This window comes from Calidris pugnax, unplaced genomic scaffold, assembly GCF_001431845.1.
Source record: "Calidris pugnax isolate Ruff unplaced genomic scaffold, ASM143184v1 scaffold54, whole genome shotgun sequence".
NCBI lineage: Eukaryota > Metazoa > Chordata > Aves > Charadriiformes > Scolopacidae > Calidris > Calidris pugnax.
The window spans coordinates 10167469-10187851 of record NW_015090864.1 but is presented as its reverse complement, the minus strand read 5'-3'; the positions used below and the strand labels follow the sequence as shown (position 1 = coordinate 10187851).

At 40.9% G+C, this 20383-nt stretch overlaps 1 protein-coding gene across 4 annotated transcripts in view; it reads left to right on the top strand.

Moving 5' to 3' along the window:
• DIP2C (disco interacting protein 2 homolog C) overlaps nt 1-20383 on the top strand; it is a 190638-nt gene that overhangs the window by 35677 nt on the left and 134578 nt on the right. For 3 of the 4 annotated variants that reach the window (XM_014945016.1, XM_014945015.1, XM_014945017.1), the window contains exons 2-3: nt 9256-9327; nt 11884-12051. In XM_014945016.1, coding sequence (XP_014800502.1) covers nt 11946-12051 — 106 coding nt within the window. In that variant the 5' untranslated portion in view covers nt 9256-9327; nt 11884-11945. The remainder of the gene's footprint in view (nt 1-9255; nt 9328-11883; nt 12052-20383) is intronic. The other variant, XM_014945018.1, reaches the window with a different exon arrangement.

Here is a 20383-nt window from a genome sequence, read left to right as displayed (position 1 = left end):
TGCTTCCAGGTAAAATAACATTAGAGCCCATCACAGCCATTTAGCAAGAACCAAGAAGAAATAGTTTAGAAAGAGGTGTGGTTTTTTGAAATTTAGGTAACTTATTCTATGCTTTGGACTATCTCCAGCCTGTTTCACAAAATACAAGTGGAGAAAATGCCTTCATTTCATGCACATGTGCAAGCACATAAAACTAAACTCCCTTTCTCCTCCAGAGGAGATTTGATGCAACATCTCACCTCTTTTGTAAATCTGCAGATAACCATCTTTCAGAGGGCATTCTGAGAAGGGAACTCTAAATATAGTAGTTTTATTTTGCAGAGAGTAGTTAAAAATCTGCTGAGACAGTGACAAAGGCAACTGTTCGATGTTATCACTAGAGCACTGGTCACTCAGAGGAAGGGTGCTCACTTGGGTTGGCTCTTCTCGCATAGCAGGACTTTGGCCTGGGTGTCTGAGGAGGCCATTCCCTTTTGAATGCTTTTAAAATGAATGTGTTTGTATGCTTTGGGTTTTTTTGAAAGAAACTAAAGTTATTTTACCCTTGTTTGGAAGCTTAAAAAAAAACAATGGAGTTACTGGTGACTGGCAAAGCACCATAACTTGTGACTGGAGTTGAGGTAACAGGAGTGTGGGTTAGGCTGTTGGAAGGGTTGCTTATTAGAACTTGTAGATGTATGAAGATTTTGTAGAGGTTCACATAGCATGGTTCACATTATTATACTTGGGTACGCCAAGTTTATGATAGGGTTATGTCTACTGTTGGAAATAGGAAAGCAGATGATGGATATATCAGTAAGCAGCAAACTTTTATGAGTCTTGAACATTGGTGATGGAGTTTGTGATTGATGGGGTTGAATTGAAAGAAGTAGTAGGAAGCAACTCGTTAACTGGACTTAATAAAAGTCAGCACTATCATTTCAACAGAAAAATGTGAATATTGTCATTGAAGACACTTGTGTTCCCTTCATAAATGATGAGCTGTTTTTTTTAATTCCTCAAAATCATATGTGTCATGTAACAAAACATGGTGTACTAAAATGCTAGACCAGATTATTGAACTCGGTGATCTCCCAAGTGATGCATTTTTAAAGACATGATGGTCACTCAGCATAGTCATTATGGTAATTCAAGTCCCTGTTCACAAACTACTTACAACTCCTCAATATTCTTCCACAACCATTAGCAGTCTTCTAATTGTCTGAAAAGGGGTATTCCTGCTTCAGTTTCCCTGTGGTAGTTAAGAAATCTGGGCTTTTCTGCGTTTACATCCAGCTGTCAAAGTATGTGGAAATTTGCATTTGCATGAAGGGTTTTTTTTGCCCAGAAGAGGTTCTATTTTTACAAAAACTGTGGGAAGAGATTTGGACATTTTGGCATTCTAATACCATGGTACAACTGCTCTAAATACCTATTTTTTTAAATCAATGTAATATCTTTAACACACATCAGCGTAAAATAAAATGATTTAGGTAGTGCTGAAATACTTCTATTATTGGCTACCATAACTAATCTCAAATACAAAAGCTTGATGGGGAACCCAGATAAAAAGGGAGAAAGTTACAATGTCAGGTAAAACCTGTTCTTTTATTTTTTTTTCTTCTAGCACATGAAAATAGGAGTTCCAGATTTCTGTTCTGAATTGAAATTTATGAAGAGCTCTGCAGGTACACTGTGGTGCAAAATTATGGATGAAGGATTTAGAAATCTGTTGCTTTTTAGAAGATATGCATTCTTTTCCAAGAAGATTAACTCATTTGGACTTTTTTGGTTAAACTTAGTAAGGGCCAAAGTAATGGAAAAATAAAGAGTTAAAAATACAAGGTCACGAACAGGAGAACTATTTTCACAGGCTGCTTGTGAGAGAAGTGACAAAATAAGAAATTTCCCTATTAATCAGTTTCATCGTTTTTCTTAGATACTGCAGGCTTTTGGAAAGCCTGGGTATATTTTTTCTGCCCAGAGGAGCAAGTATGCTTACAGACGAGTTCAGGTAGTGTATTTTTTATTTTGATTCATACATTTATCATATGTTCCTCCTCTAGGATCCTTCCTTCTCCTCTTGTTGCTTGTTTTTGGGTTTTGTTTTTTTTTTCCCCAAGACATTTTCAGGGCTGGTGAAAAAACGGGACACAAATTCACAGTACCCAGCGCAGCAGTTATGGAAATGTCTGATCAGCTCTGAACTGTAAATTCTAAATAATGATAAGTGGAATTACTGCTGTAATTATCTTTCTTCAGGGAACATTTCTAACTCGAAATATAAAGCCTGTCTATTAAATAACATTTATCAGGAATGTTTCCTTAGGCATACTTTGCAGAATTGTATTTTATTTTTATCTTGAGCAAGATCTGACTCTGCACAGTTTGTGTTAGAGACAGGGAGAATAACTAGAACAGGCAAATGCCTCATAGGCAACAGGAAAGCGAGTGGAGAGATGAAAGATGAGCTTCCAGCAGCTGCGAAAAGGATATACACTTCAAGAGTGCCCCATAAGCCTTATAAAGCAATAAAGGAAGGAAAACAACATTATGAAGGGTCCTAACAGCCATAAAATTCCAAAAATGGCAAGGATTGCTTTCATTATATAAAGTGTTCGTTAAAGCTTTAAATAATGAAATAAAGCCTTGACGCTGAGAATGGAAACCTTCACTGTTCGACCAGCCTCTGTTTATTTTACAGTAAGCCAGGCCATAAAAGTAGCGCGGCACTGACGCTCCCTTCCGGGGCAGCTCCGGGATGCCCGGGGACCACACGGATCTGGGGGGTCTCCGGCAGCACGGCCGGCTCCTGGCCAGCCCCCTGCCTCTGGCAACCTCCCCGCTCGGCCCCAGTCAGAAAATCCCCAGGATTGTTTTCATTGGCTTCAGCTAGGTGTTTCGGGGTTCTTTTCTGAGGAGAGGGTGGTTTTTTTTTTTCCTTTCTCCTGTCTTTTGAAGCCCAGGCGTATTTTGGGTATTGGAAAATGTGCTGCAGACTTTGGGACCAGAAAGTAAGTGGGGAAACGCATTAAGGGGTCTTCTGGAGTTCAAGGTGGAGATGCTCAAGAATGTCTTCTGTGTAAAATTATTTACTACTCTCTTTTTAAAAAAATGTAAAATTTGAATTAAAACTATGAATTTATCAGATTATACAACAGATACTTAATTTGTCTATCAACAGAATGGAAAGAAAGTTTTTATTTTGAACAGGAATACTTTTAAAATTCGAAAGACCTTGTATCTGTTATTGTAGCAGTGCTAATATAGTTTATCTGATCTGTTAATAGTGCAGTCTGTTTAAATATTTTTTCCTGAATTAGAAGCCACTTTAGAAAACATTATAAGCTGTAAAGTACACATGGAGCACTCTTCCTTATCTGTCACTGAAATTCAGCCATTTTCTGCTTTGCTTGCAACATATAGGAACAAAATGTATCCTTCGGGAAAAGAAAGAATTGCGCTATATGTGGGTAAAATTATCATTGAAACCCTCAAGCTACAGTGTACTCCCCTTAAAGGCATTTGAACACTCTTGCAATTTAGGGTACTGTTTGCAATGCAAGTATGCAAAGCCCATTATTTTTTTCTGCCCAGTGCCATAGTTTATCATTTATTTTTTCATCATAGTTCTGAATTGTCTTCTAAGCTGCTAATGAGGTTAAACATCTTTTTTTAAAAGTCACTGGAAAAAAAATGGCTCCTGACTTAGATATTTTTGTGTTCATGTACATGTTCTGTGAGATATATTTGTGCAGTTTTGATATCTATGTGCTTGCACCATCCAAAATGAATTCCTTTGTCTTTTGGCATATTTTTGGGAGACCAGACAGGGAGACTGTCTGCATCATGAGTGGGAGAAGTAAATGAGTCACAGTTCTCTTTATGAGGAGCTTTGTTTCATTCAAATCCCTCTTGCCAAGATGCTGACACTAAATTTGAGTCATCAGCAGTAAACAAGTCATACAGAAAATTGAATCTTTAGAGGGCAGAAAATCATGGGCAAAGGAAAGGCACTCAGGGGCGAGCTCTGGGTTAGTCTGTGTTTGAGAGGAGTTATTGATTGCATTATTTCCCGTGGCGGATTTTTCCATAAGTACCTTAAACTAACTCAGAGTCCCAGTCTGAAATTTCATTTCAAAACACGCATGTGTGGTGAAAACCGGCAGCATCAGTCAGGCTTGGAGATCACTGAACATGAAATTGGGTTTTCACTGCACCAAACAAGGTGATTGTAGTCCCTGGTTTTATCATTAGCTTTTCACCTCTGCTGTGTCCTAAAAGACTGCGATCAGTAAGAATAATCAGCATCTTCCAGAAAAAAGGAAAGATTTAGTGACATTTATCTTGTGTTGGGTTTGTTGTTTCCTCCCCCCGCCCCCGCATAATGCAATTATCTTTTGCTTGAATAAATTTACTTCATATATCATGGTAGCAGTCCATCAGGACTGAACATGTTTGTGTTCAGGGAGTGATAATAGATCAGCTAATGTATATTTCAATTGAAAGGGAAACTTTTCTATAAGAACAGAGCCTTATTTGTCCATGGTACCGGCATTTCTAACCACTCTCTGCTTTTAAAGTTTAAATGCTTTAAAGAGGGGTGGTAATGTACAGATATTTTTCATGAGGGAGTATTTTCACATTTTATAGCCCTCCCACCAACAAAATGCTAGAAAGTCAATATTTTGCTGATTACCTAAAATGTGCCTTATTATTATTTTCATTTTAAGGTGTAATTCCATGATCGGTCTGGGACATGATGTTTGAATGGATGGAGCTTACTCATGGAGGTGCCAGGAAAGGGGATAGAGTAATAGGAACTACTTTATGTTTACAGACATTTCTTACTCCTTGGAATGTCTTGTACAACCTGGAGTATCCCAATGGGCTCTCCATTACCTGGAGTTCCTTCCTCACTTGTGATGAGCATGTGTGCTGTGGTTACGTTGCTCCCACCCGCCTTCCCCGGCTCTGCCCTGTAAGAGGCAGAAATCCAACATTGTTGAAGGAAAGAGAAAAATACAGTGAATTTCCAAAGAAAAACTGAGGTTAAAATGCAAGCAGTAGCAGTTGTGCTGAGCATAGTCAAATGAACTTGCACTACAGCGCGGCCTTGCTAAATATAGCTACAAAATACTTGTTGTCTGTGAGCACCCATGTAGGAGAGCGTTGCCATCTGCAACTGGGGAAGCTGCAGAAACAGGGGCACAAATCACAAATAAAGAGACGGGAATAGGATTATGGAGCACCAGAGCCCTGGTCCTGTGCTCACTCAACTGGGCAACCCTCTCCCTTGGAGGGCTGGGGGTGTCTTTCATCTGTTCTTTGCAAAAGTGGCATTTTCCTTCTTGTGCCTGAAGGGACTCTGGAAGAGTAGAAATAAGAAACGAGGTTGTTTTGTGGCAAAAGAGTTAGTTCAGCAGCACCTGTTGTTCAACAGTCCTTGACGGTCATTTTAAAATATGGATGGGGAAAAAATCAGGGTGAAATTTGCTCGCTGTTGGTGAGTTCAGATCTCTCAGGTTTGTGCTGTGCTCTCCTTCTGCTCCTTCGTGTCCTTAGTGCTGGATGGAGTCTTTTCATTATCCTTCCATCCATGGCTTGGTCTTTTTCCTGTTGCCCGCTGCCAGCCTTGTCCCCTGCTGACACCGGCATCCTCCCAGGGCTGTTCCGTGCAGCACTGCAGCGTGGCTCGGGAACGCCACACAGAAGTAGACAAAGGTGTCACGAGGAGAAAGCTGGAGAGTGATGCAATGAGGAGGTCTAAATGTGGAGGGGCTTTGAAGAGTTTGTTTGTGTAGTAAGTAGAAAAACCACCACGTGTTGTTTGCTCAAAAGACATTGTGGGTGAGACCTTTTTCCCTTCTGTCGTTGGAGGTGGACTTCAAATGCATGCCACAAAGTCCTGAGGGTCTGCTGGCTTTTCAAGAGGAGAAGGGTTAATTGAAAACAAAAAGGTGCCATAAATCCTGGGTTCTCATGGCAAGGAAGTATGGTCTGTGTAATCCTGTTGATATTCTCCAAAAGCCAAGCCTAAAGTCAGTGTTGTACGGTGGGATAACATGAGCTGGGTGGACCTAACTGAAAAGGGTTTGTTCCTCATATGATACTTGTAAAATTATTGCATTAATTTGCAAAGGAATGAAGGGCGTAGACTAGAGGTCTTAATATTGTGTTTAAAACTCTGAGTGAATGGCAGTTGATGATAAGAGTAGAGTTTAAGCTCATTTAACTTTTGGTGAGCTGTGTTTAGTATACATTAGGAGTTTACACAATGAATTCAACATAGCTTTGAAATGCCGTAGTTTTGCATATGTTTTGATAATACTTTAATGGTAATTCAGTTATTGTTTGTATTCTGTAGTCATTCTACCTGAAAAAATACAAATTAATACAAATATAATTAATCCTGATAATTAAATCGTTTTTGTGTACTTCTCCAAACTACGTGATACAGTTGACTTCCTTCCACCTCAAAATGGTAACAGTGATACTACAATGAAAATTTTGGTGATTTCATATTTTGCTTTTACAAGGTTTTTTTAGATTTGGTTACCAGGGTAATGATGGACATGATTATAGAAAGATTAGTGATAATTCTAAATGATTTTGCTGTTTGTTCCTAGAAGAGGAAATAATTTCATATTAAGTTGTCTCAAAAAATCATTTTATTGGTGGTGTTTTGGTGGAGACAGTGGGCTGGGGAAGGACTCACCATTGTTCCTTCTTAGAATAATGCCCCTACACGGTGAACTTCAAAAGAGTGAGTCTGGATAATGATTGGAATGAAAACCTATTATTGACAGGAGATAATACTTGATAGTTATCTTTCCCACTTTGCTGTCAAAGAAATTGCTTGTCCTCTGCATTTCTTCCCATTAAGGACACTATAGGTTTAGAAACCATCAAAAGAAACTTGTATTTCAGGAATGGGTGCAAGTTCCATGAGCAATGTCTAGAATGTATAACTTTCAGTAGTGATTTGCGTTTGTGTGTACTATCATGTGTGTGGAAGAGTAACCAATAGTTGAGGACCTATTTTTAATAGTTTCATATTTGAAATGGCATTGCCAATTTGCACATACCCCAGTGGAGCTGTGGTTCTCTGTAGGATATCTCTGTTCTCCTTTAAGACCAATAGTAAACTTATAAAATCAAATTTTTGCTCAAATTAAGGTGTGACTGGAATGCATAAGAATTTGGTATTGATGAGTACAGGAAATTACTGGTGATATATTTAGCAAAATTTAAAAGAAATATTTGTTCATATTGTATTATTTTAAAGTAGAAATACACACATGTTTTCATTAAATCATTTTAATGACGTGGTGTCTATAGTTACTGTCTGGTTTGTGAGAAGCTGATGATTACAGTGGAGAGGGAGATTGTTTCACCAGTTTGAAGGCATGCCAGAAATATTCAAAATGGGAAGAAATGTGCTTGAAGAGTCAGTGGGTTTGAACTTTAAAAGCTTAGGTCCTCTTGCCAAGTCTGCCACTTCTTCCCTGGGTAAATATGGGACGGTTATCATTTGAAGTGCTTCACTCTCACTTTCCTCATTAAAAACCACAGATATTTTAGTTGACTTATCTCAAACTGCTCTACAAAATATGGTAGTGAAGAAGATAGGTGTTATTTTAAGCACTGTTTTTTTAACCAGGGGCAAGAGGTTGGCTCAGGACATTGGCAGAGAAGGTTAGAGAACATTGCCGCCTTATTGCTTATTGGAACCATCCTCAAGAAAAGGTCTTTCATTGAGGAACAACATTTGAAAGTGTTTTCGTGTCGTTATTGATTTCAGACAAACCCACAGGAAGCTTTCTCTATGCATTGGTGCTATTTTAGCATCCATTTAGCAGAGTGGCTGGGATTGAAATGAGTATACAGTCCTCTTGGCAAATGGTCTCCTTAGGTGAAGATTGAACGTAGGGATGGAAGAACATTAACAGACGTGCGTTGCTGTATCTAGCTGAAGATTACTGCCAAAGCTCCACTTCTCTTTGTGATTTCTGCCTTCCTAAGCCCACAGCCTTTTACAAACATACAAGTCCAGTGTTGCAGCTGAACTTTCAACTGCATGATCATCTCACAAGCACATATGCTTATTCAAAGGGCAGGGAACATGGTGTTATTTCAAAAATCCTATAATTGTAAAACCTTTCACTCTCTTTAGTATTCCAAGTAGAATTATTGAGTCATAGAATGGTTAGAGTTGGAAGGGACCTTAAAGATCATTGAGTTCCAACCTCCCTGCCACTGGCAGGGACACCTCCCACTAGACCAGGTTGCTCAAAGGCCCATTCAACCTGGCCTTGAACACTTCCAGTGATGGGTCAAGTAGCTTGTATTGAATTTAATTCATACATTCACACATTTGGAAAGAAGAATCTAGATGTTTGAATTATATTTGAACAAGTATTTTAATGATTAAAGGTAGATCTAGATCTTCAGAGCCAGGGCTGTATTGCATCTTCAGTGCCAAACTTCTCCTGAACTCTAATAAGACTAAAAATATATGTTGTGTTCAACATACCTAATTATCCAGCATTTTATTTTAGGAAACTTTTACAGAAAGATTTTTTTTTTTATCCTTATATTAAAAAAAAGTAACCTGAGGAAACTGCAGACACAGTGGAGGGTCATAGGAATTGAATATAAGAAACTCAAACATTTGTCTTCAAAAGTTTTTTTGAGATTTAATTGGAAAGTCAGACAAAGAATCTTTATGCTATCATTTTCTAGATGATCTCTGGTAGATTTGTTTTGGTTTGGTTTTGCTCCTCTCAGTACTGCTTAGAAATCAGCTAAAACATTTATATTGCAGAAATGATATAGCAGCAGTTTCAAGTCTTTTGTGCTTCACATGCTTGATTAGAAAAATCCCATTAATGACAGAAAATGCTAATCAGTGATGTGTTTTGCCAGCCACCACAGGCCCACACACTCTATATAATCCATTGTTTATTAACCTAATGAAGGTCATTGTAGCTTTTGAAAGCTTGTGTGACAGCATCTCAAAATGGTTTTAAAACTCTGTGCCGCTGGACTCTGGTGCTGGAATAAATCAAGGCTGGGTATTTATTTGTCAGGATGGCTCTGGCGTAAATGAGTTTTTTCTGGGTGGAATGATCATACTGTGCTTTTCATTTGTTCATTATAATTGTCAAGACAGACAAACAGTGCAGTGGTGGCTAAGCTGATGGTGCTGCCATTAAGCAGTTAGACACTGTCTTTATCCACGTCTTATTGATTTTCCTTTTCTTTTCTTGGCAGGTGACATCACACAGAAGGGATATGAAAAGAAGAGATCAAAATTAATTGGGGCCTACCTGCCACAGCCTCCCGGTACGTGTATCTGTGCTTGCGATATATGAAGATGTCAAGCATACTGATAGTTGCCACAGTAAAAATCTGCATCCCTGAAGAAATATATGTGGCAGAATCAAAGCTATTGTTATGCAGAAAAAGCTTATTCCATCCATTTTATGTATATTTTTATATATATGTCCGCTTTGATGTGTGTGTACTTTTTTTACATACATTGCTGTGGGTTTGGCAGTCATGTCTGGAAAATAAAATCAGTCTAGGCTCGTTAGAGAGGCTTTGTTTGTTAGAAGTAATGCAAAAATACAGAGGAAAATGTGATGTCCTAACTTATAAAGACCTCAGACAAGTAAAGCTTTCTGAACAGAAGTATACACAAGACTGGAAGAGAACTGGAGACTGGAGTTTTGTACCTTCCTTTGTTCCTGGGTTTCCTTCCAAATCTCAGTTTCAAAGACACTGAGAGACCAGCAACCCTTAGAGTTCTGGTTGTCCTGTAATGTGTGGGCAGCCAATCCTCTATAGATACCTGGTCTTGGGGTTGAGGGATGGACTGCTTGTACTTGTCCAAAAGGTATAAAAATATCTTCAAACTGAAGATTTTTCTTCATTATTAATATTTCTTCATTAAAATTATTTCCTATGAATGTAAGAACTCTTCAGAGTTCTTCCACTTTTTTGAGGCACTGGATCATGAAGTTGAATATGTAGCTGTAGGTTTTGGTGTAGCCTTCATTTTGTATTGGCCTCAGGAGCAGGCCCCACACACTGGTGGCATCTCGCTCACCTTATGGGCTTGGCTGTCCTCTGAGCCCCATTTTTGTTGCAGGCCTGGGAACTAGTTTCCTTCTTCTTTTACAAAATCCTGCCTTTATGGTGGAGTTGATGGTTTTCTATGTGAAGTGCTTATGTGTGGAGGCACTGCCTTGTTCTCTCTTCTTCAGGTGTATATATATCTATTCCATAGCGGAATGGTATTTTTGAGCCTTTGGATTTCACTTGGGCTGCTCCACTGGTGAGAACTCCACAAAAGAGATCAGTGTTACAGACACCTCTGTTTTCTGAAGTGATACAGCCTGATTGAGGGTGTCTGTGACATTTCCTAACCATTGGGAGCCATTAGAGAATGAAACAAATCAAATCAACAGAATTACAATACCAGAGGTGCAGTTATTAAATTTCTGGGTATTTATTAGTCTGACCAGACCGTCAGACATACAGTAGTCTTCATAGTATATTCTCATGAGACCTACTGAGTTTTACTGAGTTATGGAGAGACCATTGCCTCACACTAATCCTCAACACAGTGGTGCGGTTGGTAGCGGTATTTGTGTACAGTTAGTTGATTTATTTTTTTTTTTTTCTTCACACAAGAAAATAACAGCTTTTCTCCAGAATGCTTATAGTCTTCTGGTCCAACTGTGTCCTTGGCTGAAACTGCTGGAGCTTAATCGTACATGTAATGATGAAAGGGAGAAGGTGGAGAACCCTCTGAGGTTTATCTTTCAAGGTCTTTGTTGTGATGTTTAAGTTTTTCAGGGTGAGGATAAGCAGAGGGATCTCTGCAAGCCAGTCCATTCAATAATTTGAAGAGGTCACGATTGAGGATGTAGCTGATTTAGTGCTATTTTGAAGATGGGAAGGAATGGAACGAATGTTTTCTGTTCTACCACTTCCCAGAAAATCCAGCACTGGGAATGTGGGGTATGGGTGAGTGGAGGAAGATGGTGATAGCATGAAAAGTATTGAAATATTGTCCACTGTTTTCTTGTCCATACATCAAGATCAATTGTTTAGCTGATGGCTAGATGAATTATTTTATTATAGTGGAAGACACTACTTCTACTGCATTCAAGTGTTTTCCTCTGGAAACTGATATTATTTGTGCTTGGGTCTTGCTGTCTTTGTACTTTTTGTTTGTTTTGTTGTGTTACCTTTTGGACAAAACTTGAAACAGTGCAATTTGATATTCTCCTTCTAAGACTTTACTCATCTGAGCAGTTTGAGGTCCCTGCTCACTAGGAAAGGGGAGATGAATCCTTTTCAAGAAGAAATAGGATAAAACAGATGCTGCCCTTTGAAAGCCTCTGTTGATATCTGAACCACATACATGACTAATTTGTCATTTCTTTCTTTGTTGTAATCTGTTTTGATGGGGAACTGCAAGAATTTATAAGCTTTGGTGGTCTCGAGTCTTGCTATTAAAAGGGAATAGACATTTTAGAGATATTTTAAAACAGTGTGGAAATGGACATGGCTCTTTCGCTGGGACTGGAGGCGTTTGGGAACAGCAGGGAATTGCGTTCTGTGACGGCGTTCAACAAACTAAAGGAAATCCAAAGGCAGTTCCCCTCTGTTGGGACATCCAGTCCTCTCGCTGCACCTTTGCTAACATTACTAACGCCCATGTTGGCAGAGTGGAACATTGACCCGCCTTGGCTCCGTGAGTGTCCCGTGGTGTCTGTGCGTGCGTGTGCGTGTGTGCTCAACTGCATGGGGGCAGCAGCTCCATTCGTTGCTGTAACAAATGTAAAAAAACTAAACGTGAATTAATTAGTTTTTTTCAACTTGTTACAGCAGCGAATGGAGCTGCCGCGGTACGGTGTAGACTGCAACACAGTGAAGGAGCTGCCAGAAGAATGCTCCGCACTGCCAACATTGGTGTCTGTGACATCCGGGAAGCGGCCGCTAGAGAGAGAGCAGCCAGCACGGCAGGAAACCGGCCTCTCTTTTATTTTCGTTTTGGTGAGCACAATGAATGTATCTTTTCCAGTCCATATCTGTCTGTAACTGTGCCTCATCTGGAAGCCTCTGGTAGACACCTACACCAATATGATAGACTAGGAGCTGCCAGTGACAAGGCAGGACAACCAAAGGACAGCATCTGGAAGGCCGTTACCAACTTTTATCTGCCTGAGAGTGAGTTGATGGGAAAGGAGAAGGAATACTCCTTCTTAGTAACATTTGAACATGTTAATGTCTCTCTAGCTTCCATACCCTGGATATTTTGGAGGAGGTTTCATACAATAAGCTGGCGAAACACAGGAAGGCATGTGTTTCTAATTCCCTTTTTGGCACTGCCTTTTTACAGAGCTCTGGACTAAGGTCTAAGCCCACCAGAATCCGGAGGAAGCTGTAAAAATCTAAGCACCCCTAATTCTGTGCTGTTTTCAAGTAGAGATCTCCGTCTGAGCTCCACTCACATCCGAACCATTCAGAAGCAGACTGACTTTTAGGAGCAGACATCAGGCTGGTAGAGCAGTCTGGAGGAAGAACATTCTGCAGGGGTACGTGTCTGCAGTGTGGACAGGCAAGGCATGACCCCAGCCATGCCTGCATAGCTGTGCCCTTCAGCAGATACCCGTCCTGCCTTCTGGGCAGGCCCATGGCTGGTGGCAGGCAGCCTGCTCCTACTGTCTGGGTTTTGTAGCAAGGGGCTGGAGAGGATTCACAGCCCCTCGATACACCAGATTTTCTCTTGCCAACCATATGAGCACATGGAGGGCATCACACTCTTGCCTGTGTGCTTGTCCACGCTCCCACAAGGCAGTCCAGACAGTGTGTGAGAGACAGCTAGAGAGAAGACTAGATTTGCAGTTCTGTCAGGACCACACATACCTGGATAAAAAGGATCCTTTTGAGAAACCCTTCCCTGCTCCTTTTCAAACCAATTTGCTACAATACTGTAGAGGAGATCTTACTGGAATCTTTGTTGTTTGAATTTCTCCTCCTACACACAATCATAGAATGGTTGGGTTGGAAGGGACCTTAAAGATCCCACCAGACCAGGCTGCTCAAAGCCCCATCCAATCCGGTCTTGAACACCTCCAGGGATGGAGCTTCTCTGGGCAACCTGTTCCAGTGCCTCACCACCCTCACAGTAAAGAATTTCTTCCTAATATCTTATCTAAATCTACCCTCATTTTCAGTTTAAAATTGCTACCCCTCGTCCTATCGCTCCATTCCCTGATAAAGAGTCCCTCCCCATCTCTCCTGCAGCCCCCTTCAGGTACTGGAAGGCTGCTATAAGGTCTCCCCGGAGCCTTCTCTTCTCCAGGCTGAAGAACCCCAGCTCTTTCAACCTGTCTTTGTAGGAGAGGTACTCCAGCCCTCTGGTCATCTTTGTGGCCTCCTCTGGTCCATGTTCTGGAGCTGCTCTAAGTCAATTTCCCTCAGTCTGACATGGATAACTTCCTCTGCCCAAGATTTTTGCAAAGTGGGAATGATTACATTTAAGTTGCAATTTCAGGTTTGACAGAATTAATGACATAAAACCACGTAAATTCTAAATGTAAGCAGTAGAAGGGTTGGCTGTGTACATATATAAACATGCATACATATATAGATATATACCAAAGGTCTTTTTGTTGTGCTCATTGGGATGATGTCATTTTAGAAAGGGAGAGCTGTTACTTTTCAGGAATGGGATTAATCCTAATTTGAAAGGTAAAGCTGGGCAGCCATGTGGTTGCTACGGTACCAGGTGGTGTGGGAGTTTTGACAGGACAGTCCCAGAGAGTCCATTGACACATGTGCTGTACAGCAATGTGCGGTGAGTCTGACACATGGGGGATGTGCTGGATCCATTGCACATCTGCAAGTTGACTCCACCGTGCATGCACAATAGGTCTGACACATCCAGATGCTGCACAGACTGCACATATGCAAAGGACATTTGTAGTGTTCCAGCCGGGCTGTCGAACATCCAGAAATCCGGAACGGATATGCTGCGTTTGGCAGTGTTAATGGGAGAAGGGATAGGGGGAGCCTCCTTTTTCTTTCCCATTAAATCCCCACCTGCTTTAATTTAGGGAGACAAAAGTACAGCTTTGTTTCCTCAGAACGCTTTCTCAGGATGTCAGTTTGTAGCTGGAGATGTTCTGTGCACAGAGTAGTTTTTCTTTTCTTAGTGTGCCCATATGTCAGACATCTAAAAATAATAGTGAATCCAGACCTTTATATCTGCACGTGTATCCCAATCTCTCTTGAGCTGTGACCTTTCTTTTTCTCCCTCTGTAGAGGAGCCCTGACAGCCAAGAGCTGAAAGAATAACCACTTAAACAGACATTTATTTCAGAATGTCTTTCTGAAGATTATCTTGATTAGATCAGTCAGTTCTGGGTAAGATAACATGTGGACAGCTGCGTGCACACTATTAAGAGAAACCTTCCCTAGAAGAAAAATAACTAAATTACCTGCATCCCCCATAAGCTGTGTTTTTGCCCAATTTGCTTCCAGTCTTTTGCCAGGAAATTTGATTATTCATTCACAGAACAGAGACGATGTTGTTGTCAATTAAGCTTTGCTTCTAACAGCTTAGACATGGGTGGTTCATTCTCTCTTAATCAAGTGCTGTGTCTACACTAGATTACTTTCTGTAATTTCCCATCATTGGTGCCACCAGTGTAGCTCTGTTTGGAGCGTAACCATGTGGACCAGTCACCAGTGCTTTATTTATTACGGCTAATAAACCTGTGAGACGTGGTGTTTAAAAGGCACCTGCTGCGCCTTTCCCAGGCCGAGAGACAGATCATTGCCTCTCCCGCTGCTGGAGCCCCAACAGCACCAGCACGGGCAGACGTCAGGCTGCACAGGGCAGAGGAGATAACACATTTGCTCAGAAGATCCCTTTACCTTATGAAGAAATAATTTTCTGTAGAATTACCGGAACCCATTTCCATATCCTCTGTTATTAACATGACATATATTTATATATATCCGTAATGTGTGCATACATTTGCATACTTTTCTATGTGTATGCATGCAGACATTTGCTTTCAGCTATTCCTGCTGCTAGCCCTTTGGGCACTCAAAGTAAACTTGGCAATTACAATTTCATTTTCTCTTCCACAGACATTATTTGGATTGTAACGTTATTTGGATTGCAAAGATTGCAAGGAAATGTTTAAACAAAGCTTGATTCTGGAATTGAAAAAAAAAAACCCTCCTGTATTCACTTTATTAATAGCAACAAGTATTCCTGTCACATCTGCCTTTCTAATTCTTAAAGATCTTATCAAGGGAGAGCCGTGATGGGGCATTTCAAAGCGTGTATGTGTGTTGAGAACATGAATCTCATTGAAAGGCATATACATTGCACACCTCATGGACACATTTCTGAAAACAGCGTGACAGATATTTCACTGATGAGAAACTCTGGCACATATACTAGTGCTTAGTGAGTCTTGTTTTTAAAAAAGAATTTTGGTTTGAATTGGTGGATGCCTTGCCGAGCGTATTTTACTTAAAAAAGGAAGGTTCTGAAAACATCTGAGAGCTACCCCTTGATGCCATCACTTAAAGCGTGATGGTTACTGCTTTGCTTTCGCCATGCTGACTGAGAGCCCAGTTATTGTTTTACGCATTCTTTGTTTTATGGTGGCACCTCTGATTCCTACCCTGCAGTAAGACCTTATAATATTAAACATTGCTAAAATATAGAGCAAAAAATGCCTTTCTTCAAAGAATTTACACCCTAATAGTAAGGTCAAAAAATGGGTGTAAGGGAAGAAACGAGTACCTGATGAAAGCAGTTAGTAATGTGGGTAGTAGTTTCAGCACTCAGCATGATAGGGGTTTTTTGGGAGGATATTTTTAGTACACATCATACTTGGGGTGTTTTTCAAGGAATTTGAAGTATTTCAATGAAATAGCAATTGATGTTCATGGAGATGATCTGTGAAATGTAAAAGCATAGGAGGAAACATGAAGATGTTTGTCAAAAAATCTGACAAATAGGTGAGAAAAGATGGCTCAATCAGAGGCAAGCAATGGTGGGTAAAAAGGGGCGATACCATTGAGGGCCTTGAAACAAACCTTCAGCCTGTGCTGGAGCAGAGGAGATGGAGCCATGTGAAGGGCTGGGAGCCGCTGTTAAAGTCAGAAACTGCTGAAATTCACAATACTCCCCAAATTTGTCTGCAACAAATTTCTGAAGGATGGATGTTAAACTGCTGGCAGAGTAAGTTGACTTGGTGAATGTGTTTGCTATGTGGACAGTTAGCCTTTTTCTACATATTCTCCTAAATGAATGTTCAAATGATACACTGAAGCTGTGGGACTATCAAACATCTCAGGTGAATTGGAGCTGTAATGTGATGTCTACCATTTCTGAGATAGTGGGGAGAAAAAAGAAGCCCATGATAGCCATGCTAAGCCTGAACTTAAAGCTAAAACTTGCAAGGAAATGCTGGAAGGCAAGATCAAGATTGTAATAAGGAAAGAAGACCACCAATTTGTGCATTGTTTGAAATCAGAACCAAGTGCAGGAATGAGTGTGAAGGCTCACCAGTAAAGGAAAGATTGTTAATTAAATGTATCTAATCAGAAATTCCATTTTCTCCATATTCATCTAACAAAAAGTGGCTCCACTTTCCTGAATGTCTTTAGTTGAGAGTATCACATTTTAAATCTCCTTTGGCCTATCTGGTGAATTCATTACTTAGATAGATATTTGATGGGAAGAGTGAAATGCCACGCCAAGTAACAAGTTCCATGGGGGCGGTGTGACATTTAACCTGTTTACAAATTATATGGTGTCTTCATTGCCTGGCTTTGCTTTTAAACCAGAGCCACCAGCCATTGCACAGAAGCTGAGGAAATACTTTGAACAGAAGGTAAACACTGTTTCTTACAACTGCACTGCAAACACTGTTTACCTGCCTTCCCACTGGCCCTGGAGTTGCTGGGTTTATCCTACAGCTCTCTCTCCTGGGGTCACACGCTGTAAGTTAGTTTTAGAACAGTAAATGTAGCCTGTGTCTAAGAATGCCTTCTGTTTCGTGACAATTAGACATTTCAGCTTTTAAATATTTTTAGAGTCAAAAATTTGGCACAGGCATAGGAATAAGAGAAACATCAAAGCACCTTGTCAGCTGTCATTAAGGAAAGAATTGCCCTCTGTTGGAGAGGGCGATGCAGTTCTTGCCACATTATCAGCACATGGCATTGCAATTTACCTACAAAAAGAAGTAATAAATAAGGGAAGAACAAAGATGTGAAGGCAAAAAAAAGAAAAGAAGGAAGGAGGGGAAGCCTGCTTCCAGCTGACAGTTTTGTGCCTTCCATGCACTTTAAACTATCCAGCTTGCAGTGGCATTGCTTAAATAGCTTTGCTGAGGCTCTTGCATTTTTAGCTAAATACAGTCAAGGCAGGATCCAGCTTGCAGATTAGGATTTGTAGATTGATAGATCTGCATTAAATTGTCTGCCTATGAACCTGGTATTTAAGCTCCCATTCTTATGTGAAGGGACACAGTTAATGAAGGTGATGAAACCCAGAGAGCTTTTCAGCTTATTCCGGAGGAGATACCTCCACTGACCACCTGCGTGATTCTCAAGGCTTTGCTGGGCTCATGGAGTTGCCTGAAGATGGATGTCTAATACTGTTCAGGGTTTCCTGCGGTATCAGAGACATCTGGGCAGAATGAGCACATATAAAACAGGGCTTAGAGGGGATGCGTGCCATTCTGGTCGAGCCAGGCATTGTAGTCCACATCATCTGAAAAGACATTGGGCACCTCTGTTTAGACTCCCGAGTCTTGGCCTAGGTCTCTGTTTTTCATAATGGGAGCTTTGCTTAAGCACCTTCTTTTAGACACCTAAATATAGGTGTCTTAATCTGCAAGCTGAATCCCACATTAGCAGCATTAGATAAACGAACTAAAGCTTGTGTTAAGAATGTGGCTGTTCACTCTGGTGAGTGCTGGCTGTTCACCTGGTAATGCTCATGTGTAATGGGAAGAACATAAAGCACTGATTTCTCAGCCTTTTATATAAAATAACTGTGTTCCAGGCATATATATTTCCCTAAAATTCTTTGTAACTTGTAATGAGTCAATCATTAGCACTAATTATGCTTACCTTTTTAAGTCCTTCTTTAGCTGCAAGACTGTGTTGGACTATGGTGTTCTTAAGGATGATGCCAGTTTGGCAGTGCCTGTGATTGTGCCTGCGTGCAGGGCACTGGCATGACACTGTCCTTTCCTTTATGAAAGCCATTCCTTGCCCTGCCACCTCCTTAAATTTAGGAATCAGTCCAAGTACGAATTCTCAAAGCCCATTGTGCCACGGATTCACAAACGCGTCCGGGCGAAGCTGCACTTGAACAAGCATTAGCACTTAACTCCCGGACCCTGTGTGCTGGCTGTGAGAGCTATCAGTTTGGGGGCTTTAGTTGTGTTCAGAAGTAGAAGTGGAAAAAAAATATAAAAGATGCTTGTTACTGCGCTGTATTGCTGGAGCCTTCATGGAGGTGAACAATTCTGCTGTTAACACCGCTTGGCTATTTATGGCAACACTTCAGGGATTTCATGGTGTTCATTATTCTGTATGGCGTTCACTCCCACCCATGGCTCAGGAGTGGCAGCGTGTAGGTTTCACTATTGTGTACTTTGTCTCCCACCGTCGGTGCTGTGCGAGGCAGCGGGTGCTCGGGGAGCCAAGGTGTGAGTCCCACCAGTGCCAGCTAATTCCTGCTCCAGCCCTGAAGGAACCATCACCAGGATTCTTACTGTTCCTCCAAAGTGGGGCAATGCTTCCTGTTTTCTCTTGTTAAAGGAGCTTAGCATGAAGAAAGGTCTCCCTGCAGATGGCTGATGGAGAGCTTCTCCTCTGTATTTTAGTGCAGATTAACTTCCTCACGTAAATTGGTGCTCTCCGTGAGCCAAGTTCACACGTCCTGCTCCGTACTTGGGTAGAGGTTTATTCACTGGTTTATATTCATGGGAAAGTGGGAAGTAAAGCCATCAGATAATCCTTAGACCTCATAAAAGGAGAAGATACTTTGATATTCTCATTTCATTTGCTCTGGCCTTAAATGCTTACTAGTGCAGGATGTTGGGGCTGTCTCTTTCCTGACTGTATGAAGAAACTCCCTATTACCCATTGTGTCAGAACAGACGTAATTAAAAGAACTGACACACGTATACAAGGAGGAGGAGGTAAACTAGTTAAAGTGCATCAATTTTAAGATTAGATGAGGGATTTATGTATCTGTAGTAAGAACTATTAGCAGCATCTCCGTTGTGAACGGGAGGAGGGAAGAGCCCTCTGTGGTGCCGGGGTGTCCTGGCCAGCTGAGTGTCCTGCTGTCTTCTGCAACGGCAGGGTCAGTGTCTGAAGTTACCTTACATGCCTGTCTCTCTTACACCTTGGAAAAGAGCTTTGTGTGCAGCCCACAGCTGCAGAAGAAGAGACTGAGACACCTGAGGTGTCTCATAGCCACATGGCCAGGAGAAGAAAACCATGGGCTTGAATGTATTTTGTCCAATGGCTTTCAGGTCAACCTGAAAGATCTCCTGCAGCAGCTACGCATCTCTGAAACGGATGCTTTTTCTCACAATTTAGGTTCCCCATAGTGTTTCTAAAGCTGATTGCTAGTGGGTTTGTTGTTGGAAGGAAGAATTTAATTCCCTTTCCCTGTATAATCGTGATGGTGTACTTCAGTAGCAACACCTCAATTATTTTTATTTGCTCTCCTCCACACGCCATTGCCCTACGTAAGTCATTTGCCATGGGAAGGTGGGGCAGTGCTTTCTTCACAACACCTCTGTCACACAGCAGCAATTTTAGGTGCACAATTTTGGGGTGTGGCCTCAATTATTTTTATTTGCTCTCCTCCACACGCCATTGCCCTACGTAAGTCATTTGCCATGGGAAGGTGGGGCAGTGCTTTCTTCACAACACCTCTGTCACACAGCAGCAATTTTAGGTGCACAATTTTGGGGTTTTTTTTACGATTTTTGTAAATATATCCTGACAATATGGATAGGGACTGAGATGAATAATGGTGGTTAACATCTTGTACAGACTGAAACATAATTTTTTGAAAGTTTTCAATCATAATTTTATTGTCGACTTTATATTGCTAGTTCTCAGGGTGACCCAATAAAGAAGGAAAAACCCTAAATACAGAAATGAGGAGAAAATGTGTCTTCTTTGGATTATTTTAGCGATTCAGGAGTTAGGTGTACCTGCCTAAAATAATATAAAGGCTTGAGGGCAAGCGAAATTACGCAGTACTATGGTGTGGAGACAGAGCGGTTAAATGAAGACATTTTATTTGATTTAAGAGTAT